This window comes from Ascaphus truei, chromosome 13 (assembly GCF_040206685.1).
Source record: "Ascaphus truei isolate aAscTru1 chromosome 13, aAscTru1.hap1, whole genome shotgun sequence".
In the NCBI taxonomy this organism is placed as follows: domain Eukaryota; kingdom Metazoa; phylum Chordata; class Amphibia; order Anura; family Ascaphidae; genus Ascaphus; species Ascaphus truei.
In genome coordinates, this window is record NC_134495.1 from 9,251,403 (window position 1) to 9,277,501 (window position 26,099).

The following is a 26,099-nucleotide window of genomic DNA, read 5'->3' on the forward strand; positions in this document are numbered from 1 at the left end:
AGGTGGCTCAAAGCACCTGTGCTGAAGCAGGGATATCCTGAAAACCTGACCCGTTGGGGCCGTTGAGGACTGGAGTTGGGACCGCCCCCTGCTCCAAAGGATCAGCGTCGAGACATTTTGGTGCCAGGGCACAGTTTGTATTTTGGGGTGTGCGCCGACGACGGCAAGTATCTGCGCAACGCGATTCTACGAGAGTTTAAAATGACAGCACGACCCCAGGAAAAATGAATAAATAAAAAAAATCGTTGCCAGGCAAAGCCGGCGGATCTGCTTCTGCTTACGTCTGCAAACAAGCCGAACTTCCCCTTAAACGGAAGCTTGCCGGGTAGGAATGTATTTAGGAAATCCAGCAGCGCGCTCTCGTAACCCCACAGGATGTCCTTGACGGTGCGGTTCATGAAGGCCTCTTCGTTGAACGCCGTAAACGCGCCGCTGATGATCCATTTAACGGGAAGGGACAACTCTTGCAACATCACAGAAGCCCCCTGAAAAAAAAACAGACCACCGAAAGGGGAAAGGGTCAGGCTATGCAACGGTCAGCGTGACAAAGGGAACGAGTTTGTGGCGTGGCTGTTACAAATCGCACGTTGCGAGCACGTTCCCACGTCTCAGACAGGTCTGCAGCCCTGCAGTTCTTTGCATGCAGAGTTTCCACTGCTGCAAGGGATTCTGGGAAATTACATGCAAATGAGCACCGTGTCATCTTTTTCCTTCAAATCCATGTTAAACATGGAGCCCCTATGTACGGTGGAGTGCTTGTGTCGTCCGGCCGTGTAACTTGGTTAGGTGTATATATTTATTCAACAGACGACAGAGAAGCCCAATGCTACATCCAACATGGCCGAAATACACAGTAAAATACTTATATATTCTCTTGAAATAGGGTCATTTAGTTTAACCCTTTGGCCAAAGCGTTGTAAGCTTGCGAGTCACGACAAGGCAGACACCCGTTCGCAAGTCCTAACACTACCAGATAAAATACTAATATATATCTCTATTAGGATTCAAATTCTCATTTACCTCTATTAGGAGGGAGAAAGACCACATTGGATCTATATCCAGTAGAATGAAAGGACCTGCTGACTTGGGAAGTGGGGAGGGGCGGGCTAAAACCCTGGGAAGGAGGGGCCTGCCTTGTTGTGGCTCGCGAGCTTACAACGCTTTGGCCAAAGGGTTAAACTAAATGACTCTTTTTCAAGAGAATATATATAAGTATTTTACTGTGTATTTCTGTCATGTTGGATGTAGCATTGGGCTTCTCTGTCTGTTGTATACATTTGCCACGCTCAATAGCACTCCTTTTTGACACTTATATACATATACATATTTTGTGGTGGCTCAGGGGCTCCCAAAAAGAGCTTGCTGGGGTTTTGCGTTTTGTTAAACTATTTTCAGCTGTATATATTTATTCAACTCCTTTTTATTGAAGTCCATGTGTGGTAACCGGTTAGGGTTGCCAGGTGTCTGGTATTGAACCGGACTGTCCTGTATTGGGACACGCTGTCCTGTAACAAATGAGAGGTAATACTGGACATGTATGTGACCGGTATTACCTCTCTGGGTGTGTATTTGACCGGTATTGCCTCTCTGGACATAGTGACTGACAGACTTGGGGGGGGGGGGGGGCTCCAACAGGTCAGGTTTTCAGGATATCCCTGGACTGAGCCACTGATTGAGCCATCTTTGCTGAATCAGGGATATCCCGAAAACCTGACCTGTTGGTGGCTCTTGAGGACAGGAGTTTGGAATCCCGGCGTTACCCCCAAACACATGGTGGACACGTTCCCCCGCTCAGCCTCGCTGCGCCAGTTCTGTATCCCCGAAGCTAAAAAAGCATCACTGTTAAACCTCACCAGAACAAGAATGTTTGGGACCACGACGAAATCTTCTTCTCTGCCCCCGGATTTTTCAGGCGAGAAGTGGAAGGTGCGATATTCCAGGAACGAGACGGTCCCGTTGTCATGGAAGGTGATGTTGGTTTTCTGCTTCTGCTCTCTGTAAAAAGAAAGACCACACTAGCAATGTCTCCGTATAAAAACACTGCCCCAAAATGATTGGCGATGTCAAATTAGGGCTGAATACCCAAGCCCACATATACAAATGAGCCCCCGTTCCTGCCGGAGGGGCAAGCAATGCAAGCAGCCAAATATTGGGGGCAATATTCTTATTATTAATAGTCTTGTACCATACAAAATCCATATAGAATATTTGGTAAGAGTGGGCACAGGGAGTTAAGGCACTGACTGATAACGACACGGAGTGAAGCAGGGGAACCTGGTTCAAATCCCGGGGTCGACTCCTTGTGACCTTGGGCAAGTCACTTTATCGCCTCAGACACCAAAGCCATAGATTGTAAGCTCTGCAGGGCAGGGACGGTGTCCAACATTCCTATGTGCTGCGCAACGCGAGCTATACTGTAACGCTCTGTGTCCCTTTGGGAGAAAGGCGCTATATGAAATAAAGTTATATGAAATACAGAGCACCTCTATCAGAATACTCGTTTTCCTGTATCGCACCAACATTAAATTATTGTACCAACGGCAGCGACATATGTGTGTGTGTGTATGTGTGTGTATGTGTGTGTATGTGTGTGTATGTGTGTGTATGTATATATATAAGGGTTCTGGATGTGAATTGCTGGCCTCTCCGGCAGGGACGGGGTTAAGAGGCCGGTGCATCCGTGAGGTCATCGGTCTAGCGCGCTGTTCTACAACTGCACCTGTACACGTAGGGCCCGCGCTCCCTGACACGCGGCTTCTCTCCCGCCAGGACTTCCTTGTGGTTGACGACTTCGAAGACGTAGATGGACATGAAGAAGGGGACCGGGAGGTCCCTCCACATCTCGAACGCGAAGCCGCTGGAGGGATCGATGCGGACGTTCTGCAGCCGGGGGAGAGACAAGGACAACACACCAAGGTCACAAGGGTCACGGACGGAGACACCGTGCATGCTTCAGGTTAAATATGGGGACTGACCCAGCAGCAGAGATTCAACAAAAGGTGCGATCCGAGCGAGAGAGATGGGCGCCATCTCAAGAGGTCATGTACAACGCCGGCCCTCATTCTACGTGCTGAAGCGGCGTTACTGCGCTGGAGAAGATTGGATTCCCATTTATTTGAATAGTTAGACCTGTTGTAGAAAGGATTATACTTCTGATGAGCTATTACAGCGGCGGCCAACTCCCGTCCTCAAGGGCCACCAACAGGCCAGGTATCGGGGATATCCCTGCTGCAGCACATGTGGTGAAGTAATTATGACAGCCACCTGAGCTGAAGCAGAGATATCCCCAATACCTGGCCTGTTGGTGGCCCTTGAGGACGGGAGTTGGCCTCCCCTGTGCTACCACGTTGGATCATTAAAAAAAAGTGTAATCACAATTTACACCTGCATCTCTACGACCAACGTAACCACTCGAACTCTGCACTGCAAGAGCGGGGGTAAAGGACACAAGGAATTGTGGATGTACGTCACCACCACTATATGTCACCACCACTATATGTCCACGAGTTCACACTACAGCTTCACGTTCCTTACATTATTTCCGCAAAGTGACTGCGCCACTTTTCGCTGCTTCAGCACCGAATTGGGTGGAAAAAAAACGAAAAAGGAAGACTATAATCCGTGTATGGGATCTCCCTACATATAGAAGACTTTTTTGGGGGGGGGGAGGGGAGTTAAGCTTACAAGAGAGTCCGGGAGAAATGTCCTAAACCACTTTGCAGCCCGAGTATCTTACAACACAATGCAGGGCAATGAACTGCCCACTCCAAAGACAAGAAAAGACCTAATTAACTATTATAAAAAAAAAAAATATGAATAAAATCAAGAGTTTGATTATTAGATTGTCAGCTCTTTGGGGCAGGGATCCCTTCCTCCTGGATCTCGCATATGTCTTGGATATGAATATACATCCCTGGGATGACAGGACATAGAAGGCCTATCTTATCTTGTGCTGGCTACAGGGTCGATCACAACATACAATTTTTTTGGCCCCCGTGATCCCGATCCTGGCGCAGTGTCAGGCTGGCTCAAGGGCATGTTGACTTTGGAGATAAAAGGGATGTCCACGAACGACCCTTGTAACTTTGGCCAGCGATCTTCAAGCAGCGAGGCTGCCGAGTAAGGATTTCTGCAGCGTGTCCCTGGTGTCTGTCACAGCGAAGATAAGCATCGAGAGGAACGGCGTGTCCTGACCTCAAGATGGGACGTAGCCAGGGGGAGGGGGGGGAAGGTAACATGTGTCACAGGAGCGGAGAAAGGATGTCCTTCCTACCTGTGGTCAGACTGTACGGGCTCACACGGGACTTTGTGGGAGTAATGTTATTGCTCAGAACAATATCAAAAGTAGGGTTACATGCCCGGTCCAAACTTAGCGCTGGCCACAGATTGTAACATATGCAAAGTTTAACACCACCTGCTGCTCCCCAAATTGCAAGTTAATGGAACAGCCGCGATCTGGGACATTTCCCCATGGCGGTTTCGCAGTGACGCCCTCCGCCGGAAGCTGCTGCCGACAACCACTTTTCCGCCAACCGCTAAAATGTGTTAGACCGCCCCTACCCCAACTGCTAAAAACCATTAAAATTAACCCCCTACCAGAACCACGAACACCCTTTAAAATTAACCCCCTACCCCAACTGCTAAAACCCCTTAAAAGAACCCCCCCTCCACGCTAACCAGTAATAAAATGTATCTTGGAAGCGGCCGGTGACGGGGATTCCAGGAGCAGATCAGCTGCGTTGGAGGGTACGTCTGTGGCCAAATGCCGGCGGCCAATTTGTTGCGGCGAAACAACCGCGACTAAATGTGCCATTCCGGAACAGCCAAGTATCACACACATGCCTTTCATCACGCTTTCAGGAAAACAACTTATTATTTATAGCATTTATCTACAGAGCCAGCAACGAGCCTCACACGGAGACCCAAAGGGTGAAAACCGCGGTCTGAGTAGGGTTACTGGCTTTGCACTTCTGTAACCCAGGCTGTGCTGAAAAGCTGTGTAATGCGGCAGGTATACGCTTAGGGGGGATCCATGTTAAAATGGATGAGCAGTAAAAGGTGACAGTGTGCTCATTTGCATATCATTACCCAGAATCCCTTGCGGCAGTGGAAGCATTGTATGCCAAGAGATAATGGGGAAGGGCAGGATTGCAGACGTGTGAATGTGGATTTTTATTTACTAGCATTTATTTATATAAATAATATTTTGCAGCAACAAAAGGGCTGGAGGACACAAACAATACAGTAGCAAATATTAACATAGAGTGGTAAAGTAGGTAAGGAGGGCCCTGTCCCAAGGAGCTTACACTCTATAAGGAAGGGCAAGTGGGAGTGTGCGGAGGTAGAGCTGTGAGAGCAAGTAATGTGTGAGGGAGTTGGTGTTGGGGAAGCAGTAAGTGGGAGTGTGAGGAGGTAGAGCTGTGAGAGCAGGTAATGTGTGAGGGAGTTGGGGAAGCAGTAAGTGGGAGTGTGCAGAGGTAGAGGTGTGAGAGCAGGTAATGTGTGAGGGAGTTGGTGTTGGGGAAGCAGTAAGTGGGAGTGTGCGGAGGTAGAGCTGTGAGAGCAGGTAATGTGTGAGGGAGTTGGTGTTGGGGAAGCAGTACGTGGGAGTGTGAGGAGGTAGAGCTGTGAGAGCAGGTAATGTGTGAGGGAGTTGGTGTTGGGGAAGCAGTAAGTGGGAGTGTGAGGAGGTAGAGCTGTGAGAGCAGGTAATGTGTGGGGGAGTTGGTGTTGGGGAAGCAGTACGTGGGAGTGTGAGGAGGTAGAGCTGTGAGAGCAGGTAATGTGTGAGGGAGTTGGGGAAGCAGTAAGTGGGAGTGTGCGGAGGTAGAGCTGTGAGAGCAGGTAATGTGTGAGGGAGTTGGCGTTGGGGAAGCAGTAAGTGGGAGTGTGAGGAGGTAGAGCTGTGAGAGCAGGTAATGTGTGAGGGAGTTGGTGTTGGGGAAGCAGTAAGTGGGAGTGTGAGGAGGTAGAGCTGTGAGCAGGTAATGTGTGAGGGAGTTGGGGAAGCAGTAAGTGGGAGTGTGCGGAGGTAGAGCTGTGAGAGCAGGTAATGTGTGAGGGAGTTGGGGAAGCAGTAAGTGGGAGTGTGCGGAGGTAGAGCTGTGAGAGCAGGTAATGTGTGAGGGAGTTGGGGAAGCAGTAAGTGGGAGTGTGCGGAGGAAGAGCTGTGAGAGCTGGTAATGTGTGAGGGAGTTGGTGTTGGGGAAGCAGTAAGTGGAAGTGTGCGGAGGTAGAGCTGTGAGAGCAGGTAATGTGTGAGGGAGTTGGTGTTGGGGAAGCAGTAAGTGGGAGTGTGCGGAGGTAGAGCTGTGAGAGTAGGTAATGTGTGAGGGAGTTGGTGTTGGGGAAGCAGTAAGTGGGAGTGTGCGGAGGTAGAGCTGTGAGAGCAGGTAATGTGTGAGGGAGTTGGGGAAGCAGTAAGTGGGAGTGTGCGGAGGTAGAGCTGTGAGAGCAGGTAATGTGTGAGGGAGTTGGGGAAGCAGTAAGTGGGAGTGTGCGGAGGTAGAGCTGTGAGAGCAGGTAATGTGTGAGGGAGTTGGTGTTGGGGAAGCAGTAAGTGGGAGTGTGCGGAGGTAGAGCTGTGAGAGCAGGTAATGTGTGAGGGAGTTGGCGTTGGGGAAGCAGTAAGTGAGAGCTAGTATTGCAGAACTTGACAGTAAGATATGAAAGTCATTTTGTTCATCACATGGGCGTGTTGCTCACACAAGCTTCATTAGCCTAAAGCATTCTACAGTCTCCTGCAACATTTCAAATGTAATTAAGATCACCCGGGACACACCTGACCTCAGGGTGTGCCAGCGGGGTCTGAAATACATTCTTCTTTTGTGAGCAAAAATAAATAAATAAATAAAAAGACCTACTCTAGGGATGGTTACAAATGATATCACAAAGACTTCCAAGATAGGGCATCACTCCTGTTCAGTAAGAGCTACAGAATAGATCAGGCACGATAAAGAGGACTGCATTTGTAACACAAAACTGAATATTACCAAGAGTGGAACGGTAGAATGATCACCAAAGAGCTTGATTGACCGTCTCACCATACAAATAAAGACCAAACATTTATGTGGACTTCACCGGTCGTCATTTAGAGCACATATTTTACTTCCCCCCCCCCCCCCATGGGCTCTTTCAAGAGACGCATAACAAGCCTACTAAGACGGTTGTGACCTTTCAAAGTTGGAGATACTAGTCTACGCCCCAATGCCGGCTTCATGTGGATGTTGGCCAAGTCACTCTCAGGTACAGCAAGTTGGACTTTCAGCTTCTTCAAGCTGGGGATTATTCAACAAGCCCCAAAACAGTAGATCCCACCACGATTGGCCAAAAACTCCTTTTCAAGTCAATGAGAGCCATGATCGGCCATGTTGGGGCTCATTGAAGAAGACCCGTCGATACTTTGTAGACGGCAGGACTTCTTGCTAGGCCTATACAAAAAGCTTGAATCCCTGGTCATGAGGTTCTCTCACCGTGATATGTAAAGTTCTCATTTGGAAAATATTTTGATCAATTCTCCACAAACTAAAAGATTTCTGAATTATATAATTTTATTTCCTTTTCTGTAATGATTGGTTTCTCTTTGAAAATGATATCAGAAAGGGGTTGTTGACCTTCAGGCTAATTTCATATAGGTTCGGTGGTCACGGTTACGTATTTGCACAAGTGCCTGCAACCTACCTGCTTACTCAGCCTTTTCTCAACTATTTTCCCCATTGCCCACCGGAAAAATAAATGTAAAGGAAAAAGGACAGCGAGGCCGTTGGCGCCAACGCAACAGGTTGGGAACATTTGTCCTACAAACACAAAGCCGTTGTGTTGATAAACGAGGACGTTAATGTTAAGCATTTCAAATGGTGTCGGGATTTGCTTTGCACATGGGTTAACCATGGACATTAAAAGCCCTGGCAATGCCAGGGAGGTCCGCACTGACTGGGCAACACTACGGTGACTACTGAGGCAGCTCCGATAAGCGACTTAATGCTTGTTGTTCACATTCCAAGCGGTTCTGCGTGCGTAGCTATTCAGAGAGATTCAATAACATCGCGCTATTGGAACAGAGGGTTTCCAGACCTGATGCACATTAATATGTTAGGTCTGGGGACCCCCTGCTTCCTGAGATAGTTACCTCTGTAGGGGGTGTCGGTATCTCCGGCAAGTTTAGTTCTCCCGCGTCACTTGACAGGGACATTTAAACTTGCAGGAGATATAGCGGCACCCCATGCCTGGGGCCTGTCCCGGGAAGCAGGGAATCCCTGGACCTGGAATAAAATAGCATCATGCCAAGTAAAACATTTATTGGATCTGGGTCTCGGTCCTCATATTAGTACGAGAAGTTGATTGACTGGCCATCTTCTCTTTTAATCTCTGGCTGATCCATATGTAGCTCTGGAAAGTCCTACAGTGTATTAACAACTAATATTGGGCTGTAATAAAGGCACCAATATATTCCAAGGAGCATTGCAATGTGAAATGGCAGCACACGAAAGAACAAGGGGTCAAAGAGAAGCCACGGTCGTCAGACTCGAGGCAACCACTGGAATACACTGTTCCTGTATACACGTGGTGATTGATGTCACCGGGCGCCAGAGAATCGAAGAGAAGGTATTTCTGTTGCAGTATCTATCCCCAGCCAGGGGGACTTTCATGTACAGACATGTTCAACCAGGGGAAGCAAAAATCGATACCTACTCCCTCTATCTGCCATACAGCAAGGAGTCTAGCCGTGAGTCAAGCCTTAGAAATGGCCCGTCTCCCATTATTAAATGGCCCGTCTCCCATTATTAAATGGCCCGTCTCCCATTATTAAATGGCCCGTCTCCCATTATTAAATGGCCCGTCTCCCATTATTAAATGGCCCGTCTCCCATTATTAAATGGCCCGTCTCCCATTATTAAATGGCCCGTCTCCCATTATTAAATGGCCCGTCTCCCATTATTAAATGGCCCGTCTCCCATTATTAAATGGCCCGTCTCCCATTATTAAATGGCCGCGCCAAGGAGTTCCTTGGAATGTGTCCATGTATCCAGTTACTTTGCGCCGAGTTTGGTGCTTACGCCAGGGCATGTTTGGGGTGTGGGGGGAGGTTCTGGTGGAAAGGAGGAGATAGAGGAGCTACCTAATGCACGTGTGGCAATGTTGTATACATGAACTGTGCATTCTGTGTGAAGGAGGCAGCGACGGGCAGACTGGGTAGGTAAGAAAGGTACAGACTGATTAGTAATGCCAGACACATTTTCCACATCTAAGAAGACCACCGTCTCAGAGTGCGCCAACTGCACAGACACTCGGGGCTAGGATAGGGCAGGCACAAGCTGTGCTCTGCCATAACACACCTCACACCGGCAGGAGGCGTTATCCGGCAATGAGGTCTTCTGGGAAAGCACTGCTGCTCAATACCTTTAGCTCTTTGTATGTCCAACACCACGCTTATCCCTGCTCGTCTCACATGTCGATGATGACCATAGAAAAATAACTGAATGGCTTCTGCCAATCCTGCACGGCGTTTACAGAAGCGCGGTGGTTCCCCCCCCCCCTCACAGCTCATCACGCTACAGTACATATACAAAGGAGGTTTTATTAAACCCTGGGGTGTGTCACGAAATGAGTGGCTGGCCCCTCGGTACACACCGGGTTTATTTATTTAGGGGCATTAGAAAAGCCAGAAGAAGAATTTAAAAAAAAAAAAACCATCACCGATTTTTCTTTTAAATAATATCTTGTTCCACTTTATTAATAAATAGAAGCTCCAGATTGTATATCTTGTTACAGTGATAACACGGCACAGAGACAACAAATGCATTCCTATTAAAATGTCTATGTATGTATGCATCTCTATATCTATATCTATACCTTTATTTATATAGCGCCATTAATGTACATAGCGCTTCACAGCAGTAACACACGGGACAATCATATAAATAACATATAAATAACACATAAAGGGGAGAAGCGCTTCAGACATAAAGGTAACATGAGAAAAAGGAGCCCCTGACCGGAAGAGCTTACAATCTAATTAAAATGTTTGTGCCAATTACCAATACATTTCACAAACAAACACCATTCTGATGGAACCAGGATCACACGTGGGATGTGAGCGAGTCCAGTGGTTTCACTCATCCCCTTTTGAGAGCACAGAGTCCTTTTATTTTCTTCAACTTTAATGGGGGAGTCAAAAAACAAATATAAAGAGTACTTGCAGATGGCAATGTGTGGTGAGAGGGGGCTTCTCTATGTGAAGGTGCTCTGTTATGGGGGGGACGGTAAAAAAAGGATGGCCTTGCAGGCGTGAAAGGGCTGTAATATACAGCATGCAGCCGTGCATTCCTATGTGAATACGCGTGCACGCTTTTCGTGTATATAGTGCTGGGAGCTGCACTTAAGGTATATGTGTGTGAATGTGTGTGTGTGTATATATATGTGTGTGAATGTGTTGTGTGTGTATATATATATGTGTGTGTATATATATGTGTGTGTATATATATGTGTGTGTATATATATGTGTGTGTATATATATGTGTGTGTATATATATGTGTGTGTATATATATGTGTGTGTATATATATGTGTGTGTATATATATGTGTGTGTATATATATGTGTGTGTATATATATGTGTGTGTATATATATGTGTGTGCATGGGTTGTGTGTGCATGGGTTGTGTGTGCATGGGTTGTGTGTGCATGGGTTGTGTGTGCATGGGTTGTGTGTGCATGGGTTGTGTGTGCATGGGTTGTGTGTGCATGGGTTGTGTGTGCATGGGTTGTGTGTGCATGGGTTGTGTGTGCATGGGTTGTGTGTGCGTGAAAGTAAGTCCTAGATAAGATTAATTTAAAGGAAAAAAAAACTGTAATAAATATTTTTTTTTACTTCTGCAGTTATTCACACACACACGCACACGCACACGCACACGCACACACACACGCACACACATTTGAGCGCAGGCAGCGGCGCGAAAAGATTAATTTCCTCATCTTCGCCGCTGTCTGTTGGCTCCCCTCTCCCTGCCGTGCGCGCGGCGCAGTAGAACGTGCCTAATGGAGGAAGCATGTACAGTACTCAGCCAGCCAGTTAGATCTAAAGCACATGTTCCTGTGACAAGCAGGAAGGGTCTAAGGACCAAAGTAACTGCTATAAAGGCGGGGGCGCAAGCTGGACTAAACCACCTTCTAGGTAAGGAGATTGGAAGGTTGCCAAGGCAACCAACGAAGGCTGTGTAAGGGACAAATGTAGCAACAATGTTGCCTTTACACATGCAGCTAGCTGCTGGAACAGGAGAATTACAGGCAGCTAAACAAGGGAGACAGGAATAGTCAAAACTGCAAAGGGAGACCGAAAATGTGTGATCCTGTTCCAGGACAACCAGGTTTACCGACCTCTCTTCCTGTACATCAGTCATTTTCAGACGCGGTCAGACAAGAGGGTGTATAAAAAGAAACGAAGAAGATTCTATGTTATAAAAATGGATCATGTTTATTAGGTTTAAAAGACAGGTTCTGCTTTCACATTACTATATGCTGCTGCATTGAAGATCTTTATTCCGTACGCAGAACTTCAGCCAATAAAAGCACGTAACAAGCCATTGGGAAAAAATAACAGGCAGTTGCTGAACGCATCAGGTCAAAGGTGGAGCCGGCCAAGGAAAAAAAGTCGCCAGAAGCGCACTTCTCCGAAATGCAGTCAGGTGCTCCGATAAGGAAAGTAGCAATGAGAGCCCGACGGGGCAGAGTAAGGCTTCGGCCATGTTGCCTGCTTGCTGGCGGAAGCGCACTCACGCTCAGCACTGGGCCCCTACAGCTTCAATTAGAGCGGCTTTAGTAGGGGCTCACCTGCGCTTCCGGAAGCGCAGGTCTTAGGGGAATTTAAAATTCCCCCGCTTGCCGGCGCGACAGGCCGGTCACGTGAGCGGTTCGCCCAATGAGGGCGAACCAGCTCCGTGACGTCACTGGCCCGCCCCTGGCCAGTGACGCGCCCGCCCCCGGCCCGCCCCCTTACGGCGAGCAGGACAAGCAACCGCAAGGCCAGGGAAAGCACCCGCTTTCCCTGAGCCTCAGCGCGCATCAGCACGCCAGCGGTAAGCATGTCCGAGGCCTTAGGAGGGATAGAGTAGATGTTTTAAATAAGATCGCGCACGCTTAGGAACTCAATATATATATATATAAAAAATAAAAAAAAAAGTTTTATTTCAAAGATCAACATTTTGGTTTATTCTAAAGATCGAAACGCTGATCTCTGAAATAAAACGTTGTTTTTTTTTTTCTACATTGAGTTCCTGTAAGTGCTTGTTTATCGCTATATATTTGGGGATATTTTAATTACAGTGCAGCCAGACAAATTTGTCCATTGTTACGCGAGTGCGGTCCTTTTATCTATTAAATTTAAGAGATGACGAGCACATTATGTACACACACACACACACACACACACACACACACAGCTTTGCACTGGTTGCAGTACTCTGGAGTCAAAGCCCGGCTTCACACTGGCCTCTCCCTCCTCATACTTTCTCCCTCCTCTCACGACCACCTGCCCTCCCACCCCCCTCCATTCACATTCCTTTAATTCCCGATGTCCCCCCCCCCAATTCTTTCCACCTTTCCTCACGTACTAACAGACTTCCTCTTTCTTCACCGGCTTTCTGTATAAACTTTATTATCTGCCACCAGGCTGTGTGCATTATGAAGTCACCAGTATGATCTCACGTTCCAGATACAAAGCAGACTAGGCACAGCACCCAGTGGCTGACTTGCGTGAGATATTGCAATAACCCCAACGTTCCCAGCAGCGCCCCAGTGGGAACGTTCGATTGGATCCAAACCCCGACAGTTCGCCTTCTTTGATACATAAAGTAATCCTTCCAAGTTTGGTTGGTTCGGTGTAATGATCATCGCAGAATTCACACGTAGAATGGGTAATTTTGCGCTCATGGAATAGAACTTTCCTGCTAATTATTCCTTTATTCCCTCTGCTGGTAAGAGTTAAATCCTCCAGTGCCTATAAGATCCCGCAGTGCGCACACATGGATCTATTCAGGACACATTTCCCATTCAATGTGTTCGCATCAGACGTCTGCGTCAAGTAACTTGATCAAGAAAGTTTCATCTTTAAATCCTAAATAGTATAAAAACACTGTGACCCCAATTTTTACTTAGGATGCCCCAATTAAATGAAGGCTCGCGGTTTAGCCTGCATGGTAGTCACACACACGGCAATTCTACTTATGTCGGAAACTACCCTTGAATTACGCTAAAAAAAAAAAAACTACAGCCTGCTTCAGTTGTGCTGCGATATAGTACTTGGCTATGTCGGGGACCCCCACACCTCCTCTTGCTCTTGAGGAGAGCATCACTGATCGAGGGACCCTGGGTTTTTTGTCATTCCAAATGAATTGCAGGAATAGTGAATGGATATTTTTTAGCGCTGTTTGTGGCACCGTGATTGGGAGGGTTTGGAAATTATACAATAGTCTTGGGAGGACGTTCATTTTTACTGCGACCATTCTCCCGAACCATGAAATTTGGTGTTTTTTCCATGCTTCCAGGTCTGTTTTAATCTGATCAAATAGGGGGGAGTAGTTATATTGATATAGGGTATTGTAGGAGTTGGTGATTTTAACCCCAAGATATTTAATATAGGTGGAACTCCACTTATATTTATAGTTGGCTTGAATGAGTTTCCACGTCTGGGGGGGGGAGGGATATGTTCAAGGCTTCTGATTTGTCCATGTTCCCTTTATAGTCAGAGACTGACCCAAATTGGGTCAGCAGCCTTTGAAGGTTGGGGAGGGATGTGTGGGGGTCAGCGAGAGTCAGAATCACATCGTCAGCGAATAGAGAGATTTTGTGTTCCCTGTCCGCAATTTGGATCCCCTTGATACTGGTTTCTTCCCTGATTGTGGCTGCTAGGGGCTCGATGGTTAGGGCCAATAGAAGGGGGGAGAGTGGGCAGCCTTGTCTGGTCCCGTTTCTAATTTTTATTGGGTCTGAGAAGCCGCCTGATAGTTTAACATACGCTGTTGGGTTTTGGAAGAGGGCTCTCACCCTCCAGGAACGGACCAGAGAAGCCAAACCTCAGCAAAGTTTGGTCTAGGAAGGACCACTTGATTCTGTCAAACGCCTTTTCAGCATCTAGGCTCAGAATCATTGCTTTGGAACCGGAGAGATGCACGTGGTCAATTATATCCACAATTTTGCGGGTATTGTCGGAGGCCTGTCTTCCCGACACAAAACCTACTTGGTCTACATGAATGAGTCTAGGGAGAATTGGGTTTAGCCTGTTTGCCAGGATCTTACTGTAGATTTTGAGATCGGTATTTAACAGGGAGATGGGCCTGTAGTTTCCGCAAAGGAGCGGGTCTCTACCCTCCTTGTGGATTATAGCCAGATTTGCTGCTGTGATTGTGGCGGGTATCGGCTCCCCTTGAAGGAAGGAATTATACATTTCTAGTAGGTAGGGGGAGAGGGTCGGCATGAACATCTTGTAGTAAGAGTTCGAAAAGCCGTCCGGGCCTGGCGTTTTGGCTAACTTGAGTGAGCTAATAGCTTGAGCTAGTTCCTCTTGGGAGATGTTGTTGTTCAGACTCTCTACCTCCTCGGGGGATAGGGATGGGAGGTTACATTGCTCTAGATATTGTGGGATTGTGTTGAGGCTGACCGGGTCTTGGTCTGGGGGGTGGAGGTTGTATAAGTCCGAGTAAAAATCTGCCAATTCCTGCACTCTCTCTTTTTCTATATATGAGACCTGCCCTTTTCTTGTCTGAATACGGGCTATCTGAGATTTAACTCTGGCACCCCTGAGCTTTGAGGCCAGGAGCCTATCTGCTTTATTGCCTTTGTCAAAGTATTTTTGTTTTGACCACCTGAGTGCTTTCTCTACGTCTTCGAGTTGGGTCTGTTTGAGGGCAGATCTAGCTAAGTTTAGTTGTTTTAGCGTTTTTTTTAGACACTGAGGTTTTATGTTGTTGTTCCAGCTGGATGATCTTATCTGTGAGGTCCTTTTGGAGTTTAAGTTTCTTTTTTTTTCTATATGAAGCAATTGAGATCAGATCTCCTCTGATAGAGGCTTTATGAGCCTCCCAGAGCATAGCTGGGGCTGAGACGGAGCCTGCATTGATTTGGAAAAACATTGACAGTTTTTGGCGTATTGTTGTCTCCGTGTCGGGACAGTTCAACATAGAATCATTTAACTCCCACTTATACTGGTTATTTTTCACAAAGGGTAGGGATAGGGTGAGGTCGATCGGTGCATGGTCGGACCACGTGATTGGACCTATATTTGACTTGGAGGATGCCTGGAAGACATTACTCGTACCCAGAAAATAATCGATCCTCGAGTAGGACTGATGAGGGGTGGAGAAAAAGGTATAATCCCTTTGACCCTGGTGCTGAGCCCTCCTTATGTCCACTAGTGAGTATTCCTCAATGATATCTCGAAATTTCTTGGCTTTCTTTTGAGATTGAGTGGCGTATGGAGAGGGAGTGGATGGTAGACGGGCGGGGGCAGGGTTTGATTTGTCTTGTATGTGGGAGGCCACCATATTAAAGTCCCCACCTATAATCAGGGAAGAGAGGGATTGCTGCTCCAATGATTCGAGGAGATTTCTTAGGAAGGGGATTTGGTTGTCGTTGGGGGCGTATACATTGACTATTGTGATTGGCGTACCTGCTAGGGTACCCTGGATTATCAGGAATCGGCCATCTGGGTCTGCCAGAGACTTAGCCAGCACAAAAGGGACGCCGGTTCTAATGAGGATGGCTACTCCTCTTTTTTTGCTTGGTGAGGATGCGAAATATGCCTAGAATGGGTAATTTTGCGCTCATGGAATAGGACTTTCCTGCTAATTATTCCGTATTCCCTCTGCTGGTAAGAGTTAAATCCTCCAGTGCCTAAAAGATCCCGCAGTGCACACACATGGATCTATTCAGGACATATTTCCCATTCAATGTGTTCGGATCAGACGTCTGCGTCAAGTAACTTGATCAAGAAAGTTTCATCTTTAAATCCTAAATAGTATAAAACACTGTCACCCCAATTTTTACTTAGGATGCCCCAATTAAATGAAGGCGCGCGGTTTAGCCTGGATGGTAGTCACACACACGGCAATTCTACTTATGTCGGAAACTACCCTTGAATTATGCTTTAAAAAAAAAAAAAAAAAAAAAATTTGATTTTGTTTTAACTTTTTCCCTGAAAAACAAAAAAATCACTCCTAATTAATTGCGTTGGGATCAGAAGGTGAAAGGATATCCTCCAACTGTACATAGGTGTTCCTGTCCTGTACCTGTTAAAATCCGGCTGCACCCATTTCTGACCATTTGTAATTCCTGCAGCTTGAAGATTAATTACCGATCTCAGAAGTTATCAGCAAGATATATGGAAACACACACACACACACACACACACACACACACACACAATTGATAAAGGGGCCTTTGCTAGGGTTGCCAGGCGGCAGCTGCAAAAATACTGGACACAATGATGAAAGGTACAACGTGCTTGAGACAGACACCACTCACCGCTCCATGCCGTTTCCTCCTCTCCTTTGCCCCACCCCCCAGCTCCTGACACCTCCTCCTGATTTGCTGCATTACCCAGCAGCAGCAGCCGCCGAACAGGATGGAGGAAGCTGCCCAGCTCCCACTCTCCTCAGGGAAATCCTGCGCCCCCCCCACCCCCCCAAGCCATTTAATGTCACTACTGTATGTCCACACAGGTAATACCCGACACACGTCCAAAGAGGCAATACCGGACACATGCATGTCCAGTATTACCTCAACTTGTTTTACTGGACAGTGTCCAAATACTGGACACGCCTTTGCATACAGTAATGATGCGTGTGGCCATCAGAGGTGATCCCTTGTTTGAAAGGACCTCTGTTCTGGATTGACAGAGGACCTGACGTATACTTATTTCTAGGTTCCCAATGTCGGACGGTTTGATGTTGAATATAATGCTCTTAAACGGTTAAAAAAAACCTCTCTGTGTGGACACAAAATCAGCTCATTATGTCCTGGCTACAGAAACCTTTCCCCCAGATCATGAGTCGAAAGGGGAAGAGAAGTCTGACCACTTCGTATGCAACACGTTATTAGTCACCCAAACCCTGACACCAGCAATTTTCAGCTTATCTCTAACCTACTCTCGTAGCCAAAAGGTTTTAATACGCATTGAAACCAATAACAAACTCCCACCCCTCCCTCCCCCCTGCATTACATGCTTATATTTCTTCGTTATATTTTTGAGTCACGGCGTTGGATTCTCGACCTTTCCCAGTACATTGGTGGAAGCCATCAAAAGCTTCATTCCCTACTGGTTTTAAGTCTCGTCATTACAAGGAGACCTTACAGAAAATGTAGGATTTGGGGGTCTTGTAAATAAAAGACCGGGAGATCCTAAAATAAATGGGCTTCCACAAGGTGAATAATTCAGAAGCTGCCCGGCTCACTGACACATCTTTGGAGACCCTGAGACGGAGAAGCACCAGCCTCTGTACACCAACATCCTGTTCTTCAACCGTTCAGTGCAGACGTGCGACATTTTCCCCATCGCGTTCACGGATCACACAAAACGCTTTTTGCCCACATTTTTTTCCACCAGACTGAGAAATCTAGATCCTGAAACAGGGCTTTTGAGAGAAACTGACGCAGAGGGCAAAAGCCCTATTTCAGAACGTAGATTTCTGACCCCCCTCGTGATATTTCACCAATTCCTCCAGCATCTAAGACATTTCACAATTATTATTATTATTTTTTAGCCTCGTGAGGCTTGGAGAAATATTTCACAAAAACGCAAAAAATAAATGCAAAAAACAAAACAAAATCCCACTTGTCTGAAGACAGTTGGGACGCCACTTCTGCGCTTTAGGACGTCACGGTGAGAGAGAACATTGGGAACAGGGAGTTCTTTATTATTTCAGTGCTGGAGAACCCAAAACATGTGTTGTATCATGTGATTAGATTTAATAAACGGTGCTAAGCCACAAGGCTCGTGCATCTCAATGGGCTGTAGGAAGAACCTAAATAAAAGTGTAAGCGCTTGTCTTTGTATATGAACAGCAAAGCTCACGCAAGAGGCAAGGGTCCCTTACTGGCATTGGTTTGGCACGGTTCAAAAAATCTTGCCCGGTTTGCTTCAAAATGCCGTTTTCCCCTAGCATATAAATGCTGGTCCATAATACAATACACCTCTAATAAAAATAGTGACTTGTTTTGGATCTCTCCAATTCCCCGATGGAAACCCAACAAACTTCTGCGGGAAACCACACGGCACATTACAAAACCCACTCCTAATGTTTGTGTCAGTGGGTTGTGTAATTTAGATAATACATTGATTGATGGGCAAATGGTTTAGACAGAACCAGGACAGAGTTCAAGGCCTACAAACGCTGGCAGCCTAACAAAGTAAACGATGCAAAGATTAAACTGTGAATCTTACAGAGGGACACACAACCCAGCCCAAAGTCACTAACATAGGCACACACAACCCAGCCCAAAGTCACTTACAGAGGGACACACAACCCAGCCGAAAGTCACTTACAGAGGGACACACAACCCAGCCGAAAGTCACTTACAGAGGGACACACAACCCAGCCCAAAGTCACTAACAGAGGGACACACAACCCAGCCCAAAGTCACTAACATAGGCACACACAACCCAGCCCAAAGTCACTAACAGAGGGACACACAACCCAGCCCAAAGTCACTTACAGAGGAATGTCGCCAACATTGGAATATTTTACCCAGGTCCACTTTAGCATATTCATTGTACAGTATGTCCCATTATTTGTAATGGTTACATCCTGTCATGATACATAGTCAATTTCAAGCATTTGCCCACCAAGTTTATTTTAAAACACTTCAATAATGTAGCAAACATTGATCAAATGGCTATAAAAATAATAATAAAAAAAATAAAAAAATAAAAAGTGGTCCAACTGTGAACCACATTTTTTGCAGGATAAATTAGACAATTTAACATTACTTCAATTACTGATCTTAAAGCAGCAAAAAACACGTGAAATCTTATATATAGATGAAAAAAAAAGCAGTTCTGTAGTATTAAATAGTGACCAAAAAAACTCAATGCTATTTTTCATTAGTTTTAATAAACTGAGCAGCCTCTGATTTCCATAGCAGGCTTTAGCATATGTCCCCAGCAGTGCAAGATCTTTGGCAACAAATGATCAAACAGGAAAGTGTTGCAGTGTTCCCAGCAGTTTGAGCTGCAAACTAACAATAGTCAATGTTACCCTACTAATGTTAGGATACATTGTTGATGCCGAGTTACACTGACTGAAGGATTGATTGAAACTTGAAAGGCGGCCATTATGTTAGGCACACAAATCGGGATTTTGACAGATTTATAACAGGAGCAGCAAATGATTGCCGGCTCAGGTAAAGCATGCGACAAATGTATAATTCTACATTACCTAATTAAAAATAAAATAAAAGGACGGAAGGGATGCAGTATTACTGCTGGAGCACCCAACACGCCTCTGTACAGTTACAGAAATACATTCAATGCCAAAAAAATGTTTTTTTATGTTTTACAATTTACGTCAAATCAAAAGCTTTTGACAAACACAAGCAAAAAAGCAGAGTCGGGACCTGAAGAGCTATGGAAAAAATGACCACGTGAAGCATGTTTTGAAATGAAAAAAAGCCCAGCAAATTATCTTTCTGGTACAAAACAGTTTGTTTTTTATTCTAGAGAAATGCCACGTAGCTCTAGTAATACCCCAAGGACGCAAGCTACGATTCCCGTCATCTACACCATAATTTGTGGTTTTACAGCAAAGGTCGGCCATGGGGTTCATGTCACTTTTTGAAGAAAATCCTGTAAAAAGCATCAAATATGAAAAAAAAATAAATAAATAAATAAATAAGAAATAAACATGGATAAACGCCTATTGAAAATATTCCAAGGCAAGAATATGGTCTATAAATGTATGAATCGGCCTGTATACAGCCTATGGAAGAGTCTTTTTTTTTTATAAAAAGGATGAGATGTTCGCGTTGCCTTTTAGAAGTAAAGAAGCAGAGTTAGAGCTTAGAACAAGAACAGAATAGGAAATGCCAAGGCAGGCCCACCCCGCGGGAGCCAGGGCCAAGGGGAATATATCACCATCATTTAACATGTCTTCACCAGATGGGGCTTCAAGAAGAATCGTGCTGTCTGAGGTCTTGCTTACGCCCCGGTGCGCCTGGTGTCGCGTGCGCCCGCCATGACGTCACGCGCGCAGACAAAACATAAGGCTGAGGCCCCAGTACCTCCGTTGCACGCGCGCCCGGGAGACTGGCGGCGCGGGCAGCCGATTCCCCGGTCTGCAGACCAAAAGACAGGGGGGGGGAGGGGAGTGACGGGGGCGCGGTCGTGACGTCACCCGGCAGGTTCGCCCTCATTGGCTGAACCGCCGGGGGCGTGGCTTAACGCTCCGTCGCAACTCCTGATCACAATTCTCTTGCGAGCAGGAGTCACTGTCGGCAGAGCGCAGCGCCCCCCCCCCCCCCTCGCAGCGGGCCCGGTCCCATTGTGCAGAGGCTATTGTCCCTGCAGCGACCCCAACAGCAGACGCTGCAGTAGCCAGCGGGGACCAGGCCTAAGCGAGTCTGATGTCAGACGCACCGTGCGGGACCAACAGACCCCAGATATCCATGGGTCGTTTAGGCAACCCAGGAAATGGCTCCATTTTGGTGCTGGGAGATGGAATCCTATGGTTTACATATTATGTACTTTTCACATTTAGAATGTCTTTATATGCGTGCTAGGTATCTGTACGTTACGTTGATCATTTGCTGGGAACGAAGGAAGAAAGGAAAAAGGAAGAAGGAAGAAAGGAAAAAAGGAAGAAGGAAGAAAGGAAAAAAGGAAGAAGAAAGAAAGGAAAAAGGAAGAAGAAAGAAAGGAAAAAGGAAGAAGAAAGAAAGGAAAAAGGAAGAAGAAAGAAAGGAAAAAGGAAGAAGAAAGAAAAGAAAAAGGAAGAAGAAAGAAAAGAAAAAGGAAGAAGAAAGAAAGGAAAAAGGAAGAAGAAGAAAGGAAAAAGGAAGAAGAAGAAAGGAAGAAGAAGAAAGGAAGAAGAAGAAAGGAAGAAGAAGAAAGGAAGAAGAAGAAAGGAAGAAAGAACTCAAGCCGGTTATTGGTACCTACTTACTGTGGATTTCAGGTGCGAATCCAACGTTCCCATCATCGGTTTGATTACATGACTGTACCCAAAGACTTGCATACAGAACTTTATTTGTACACCTGGACAACCAGCTTGCCAATGCCAGGCCCGTAACCATCCTCACACCCAGGAGACCGAAAAATGGGTTGAAACCGCAGTCTGTGTGTAGGTTTGTCGGCTATACACGTCTTTAACCCGGACTTTGCTTTAAAAGCTTGAAGGGATTCACATGAAGTGGGTAAGAAGCAAAAAGTGATGACACTGGAGTGGTCATTTGCATGCCATTACCCAGAATCCCTGCCTGCAGTGGAAGCGAGCATGGGGTAAGGCATGTTTGGGGGCCTGTCGGAGACATGTGAACGTGATCATACTTCGGACCTCTAACCCTTTGGGTGCCAGAGCCCCTGCAGTACATCGCGATCACGTCACCTCTCCACCAGGCGATTGCAACATCAGCGATGAGGCGGACATTAGAAGAGTCCACCTCTCCCGGCCAGATCGAGTTCAGTCCTCCACCAGAGCGCAGAACGCAAGCTCCCATAAGCAACCGGCAGTCATGGCGACCGTGGGAGTGCCAGACCCAATGATATGGGGTTCCAAAAAAAAAAAAAAAGGGTCAACACACCTTATGAAAAGGAGTTTCCACCAATGACGGGAGTTACACAACCAATGACAGAAGGATGTTTACCACTCCTGAACCTCGGTAAAGTTTGTCGGCTTTCAGAGAACATCCAACCAGGCCAAGGAGGAATGGTAGAGAACGGCGATGGTCATCTGTTCCCCACCCCAAGCTTGATGCTAGAGCCTTGGTAATGCTCAGAGACCAGTCTCATACAAGTGGCCGTGAAGACCGGATTATCTGTTCTTTCCGCGGTTAACACATATCCAATTCATGAGTCCATGACATTTGTTTTTCAGCTTTAAAAAAAAAAAGGAGGACAATTGTAATAAGTAAATCAGAAACGGAAGGTCACCGGTCTGACAGATCGGAAGATCTTCTAGTTAATTTGTTTTCTTGAGGATGGCGCATAATTTAGTTTTTTGCTTTCATCTTAAAAAGCATCACAATCACATTATCTGTAACAAAAACGGGTGGAAGTTCATACACAGTACGTAGTTAAAACTATTTTATTTTTTTAAACTACCTTAAGAATTCATATTTTGTCAGCATATACAATGTGTTATTTTAGCAAAGTTCCTAATAAGTCACCAGACCATTAAAAAGCACTAATATTTATTTTAAAAAGATGCTCATTTAGAATGTTACATTTGGGAACTTCTTAATATGACTGCAAGTTTCAGTGTTACAAGATCGGATTCACACCTGTGCGGCGTATTCGGAGTTAGATAGAGACTGCCAGCGCACCCCCAAACGAAGTGGGGTGTCTTCTAGATTCTATTTATGTTGCATGGTTCATAGTAAGACATCCAGACCTAAACTTGACCAGTTACTAAAAGGGTTTCCTAAAGTAGGATAGTGAAAGGAAGTACGGGGTAAACAGAGTATGTTGAATTAACCCCTGAAATGATTTCAAAGACAATATATAGCGGTTCTTCATAACAAGGATTTAATCAGGTGTCTTATCGGTATCGAGTAGAGCAGCGGTGCGCAAAGTGGGGGGCGCGAGACTTGCTGCAGGGGGTGCAGGGTTTACGGAGCCCCCCCCCCCCCGCACGCTCCCCAAATACATTTAAATTAATGCCGGGGGAGCTGCAGGGCCTCTGTAACCTTCTACTTACCTTGTTTCAGACGCTCCTGGTCACGTGTCGCCATGGCAACGCGGCGTCAAATGACGCCGCGGGGTCATGTGACGTCGCGGTGCCATGGCAACGTGACGTCATGACGCCAGGACATCTGAAACAAAGTAAGCAGGGGGGCGTGAGGAGAGGGGAACAGACGAAGGGGGGCGCAGGGGAAGGGGAAAAAAAAAAAAAGGATTGTGCTCCCCTGGAGTTGAGAACTGTGCACTAAATGAAAGCATAAAGACCCCCCCAAACAGGTCAGGTTTTCAGGATATCCCACCTGGGCTGAAGCAGGGGTATCCTGAAAACCAGACCTGTTGGGGGGGGGGGAGGGAAGGTTTGATGACCGGCATAGAGAACCCCTCATTAAGGAACGGTAACACGGGATACATACAGGATGATAACAGCCAGGTCACGCCCCCGCCAGCCGCGACCTTTACACTGCTCCGGGGCGCGTGTAATGATTCAAAATGTTATCTATTTCAGATTTGACGTAGGCCGTGATATAATCGGACGCTGCAACTTATATAAAGGTTTGGATTGTGCAAGTACACAAGTTAACCTTGTGACCCGGTACTTCTCATACAGAACTCCTTCTACTAGATCTATATAGATATATATCAGGTATTTTTTTGTATCAAACATTTTTATTGGCATCAACACTTACAGATATGGGTACAGTATAGTCATTGGCACATGACTGCATAACTTCAGTTGGAACAGTTTGGTGTTAGCCAATAGAATTTTTTATTTCGGGGTGAGGGTAAGGGGAGGGGTGGCGTAGGGGGGAGGGGCGTTGGGGAGTGAGGAGGGGTAGACAAACAGAGGGGAGAGGGTGAGGGTCTCCGTGGATCTCCATCTCCTCCGTTCTCGCTATAATCTCGTCCCTCCTGCCTTAATGCAGGCCCAGAACCTGTGGTCCTATCCAGGGATCCCAAGTACTCCAAAACTGCGGCATTTTTTTGTGTAGCATGGCAGTTAGCTTCTCCATAGACATTACTTCGTCTATCCTCCTAATTACCGTGTTTCTCGTGGGGGGGCTTTAATCTGCTTCCAGGCTGCTGCTATTGAGCATCTAGCCGCCGTCAGCATTGCAGAGACCAATCTGCTTATCGGCGGAGGCAGGTCATCAAAAGGTTTGATCAGCACCAGGGTCAGCGGGTCCAGGGGGAAGGGGATCCCCGTGGTCTCGTGGAGCAGCGTCTGGATCCTTGCCCAGAACCTCTGTATCTCTGGACACGACCACCAAATATGGGCCATGTCTCCCTTTTGACCACATCCCCTCCAGCACAGGTCAGGTGTGCCAGGGAAGATCTGGCTCAGCCTAGCCGGGGTCAGGTACCATTGGAATAGAATTTTGTAGATATTCTCTTTTGTTACTGTGCAGATTGAGGTGTTCGCCGCCATCTCCCAAATGTCCTCCCACTCGTCTTTTTCTATTTGTACATTGAGGTCCTCGGACCATTTTTGCATATAATGGTGGGTCGGGGGGTTCCGATGACGACTCTATCCCCCTATAGATCTCAGATATATTTAGTCCTCTTTGGTACCTGCCTTTACTGCATATGGTTTCGAATCTAGTGGGTGGGGGGAATTTAGGAGTTTTGGGAGAGAGAAAGCAGAAAATGCCCGATTTGTAGGAACTTGAACAAGTGGAGGTTTTGGGATTGATATTTGCCTCGTAGTTCCTGGTAGGATAGGATCTCTCCATTCTTCAGCAAAATCGGCAACCAGCCTTATTCCAAGACCCTGAAATTGGCCAAAATTTCTTTAGAACACAAGGGCGGGAAGTTCGGGTTTCCAAAGATAGGGGGTGACTGAGACGGGGTAGCTAGTAGCCCATATTTCCCTGTGTTTTTGAGCCATATGTCCCACATGCATCTCATTGCTCCTAGCTCAAACCTCCGCGGTCCTCCTTCCCTTCCTCCCTGGGACCACAGTAGGACCTGAAGTGTGGATGGGGCTGCATAATGGGATTCTATCGCAAGCCAGCAGGTGGAGGCCAGGTCGTAATGCCAAACTACAGCCTGCTTCACCTGAGCTGCGAGATAGTACCTGACCACATCGGGAACCCCCAGACCCCCCCCTCGTTTTGATGATAGAATGACCGATCTGGGATATATCAGGTATTTTTGATTGGCTTATAACCCGCTGGGCTCCACATCTCCGAGCAGCAAACCCTCCCTCCCTCCCAAGCCTCTGCGAATGTAACTCCTATAATGTTATCATCTTGCTCCCAGGGAATGACCTGCTCTTAAAATAAAATTAAACATGAAAAAAAAGCAGCATTAAAAATGGTGATTCTGAATCTGTAGCGTCTGGGTTAGACTACACTGGGCGCGGGGGAGAACTCCATTTTAGCCTCCCAGAACGTTCATCTCCTGAACGCACGATTAGCGCTGGAACGCACGATTAGCGCTGGAACGCACAAGACCACGACCTGAAGTAAAAAATAAATTAAAGTCATCAGTGTGGACTGCTACTTGGATTACCCGACTGTCAAAATAGAGTGGTCCCTTACAACAAAAGTGCGCAAGATTTTAAGGGGGGGGGGCGGCGGCACGGTGGATGCAAAGGCCCCGCGATCTTCCAAGGCATTTAAATTAAATGCCATGGAATCGCGCGAGACCTCTGCAACGTCCCTTGTCTTCATCACGCGTCACAACGGCAACATGACCCTACTGTGTCATTTGATGCCGAATACAAGGTAAGGGGGGGGGGGGGGGAAAGCAGCGGGGAAAGTTTGCGCACTCCTGCCTTACACAATGTGTAAATACCCTTCTGTACAGGGTAGCAGATACTGTACCAGCATCCCTTCCGCTGAACAGCTTACATTGCAAAAGGCGTCAGCTTGCCCCAGTCACGCAGATCTCTCACGCAGCTTTCCACAAAGACAAAACTTTCTAACCTCTTTGCTGAACATAATCCCTCAAAAAACAAAACAAAAAATGGAAGCACCACATCTGCTACAAACAGTTTATTCCAAAGAGCTAGAGATATAGCTATAGCCCCTCCCCCCACCCATGTTGGGGTTACTATATGGGTTGGATACTAAACACCTGCCCCTCTAGGTAAGGTGTCCATCAATGAGCAGGCAGAGGCTTAGCTCCGCCCCTTTTCTGCCTAGAGTCAGTGGAAGGTGATAAATAGGAGAGAAGGATTCCAGCGGTCAGATCCTGGGAGGAGGATTCCAGCGG

General features: G+C 46.7%; 1 protein-coding gene across 1 annotated transcript in view; it reads right to left on the reverse strand.

Moving 5' to 3' along the window:
• SCARB1 (scavenger receptor class B member 1) overlaps nucleotides 1-26,099 on the reverse strand; it is an 80,742-nt gene that overhangs the window by 38,437 nt on the left and 16,206 nt on the right. The window contains 3 exon segments of the mRNA XM_075569218.1: nucleotides 107-485; nucleotides 1,854-1,995; nucleotides 2,720-2,880. Of these exon segments, the coding sequence (XP_075425333.1) occupies nucleotides 107-485; nucleotides 1,854-1,995; nucleotides 2,720-2,880 (682 nt within the window).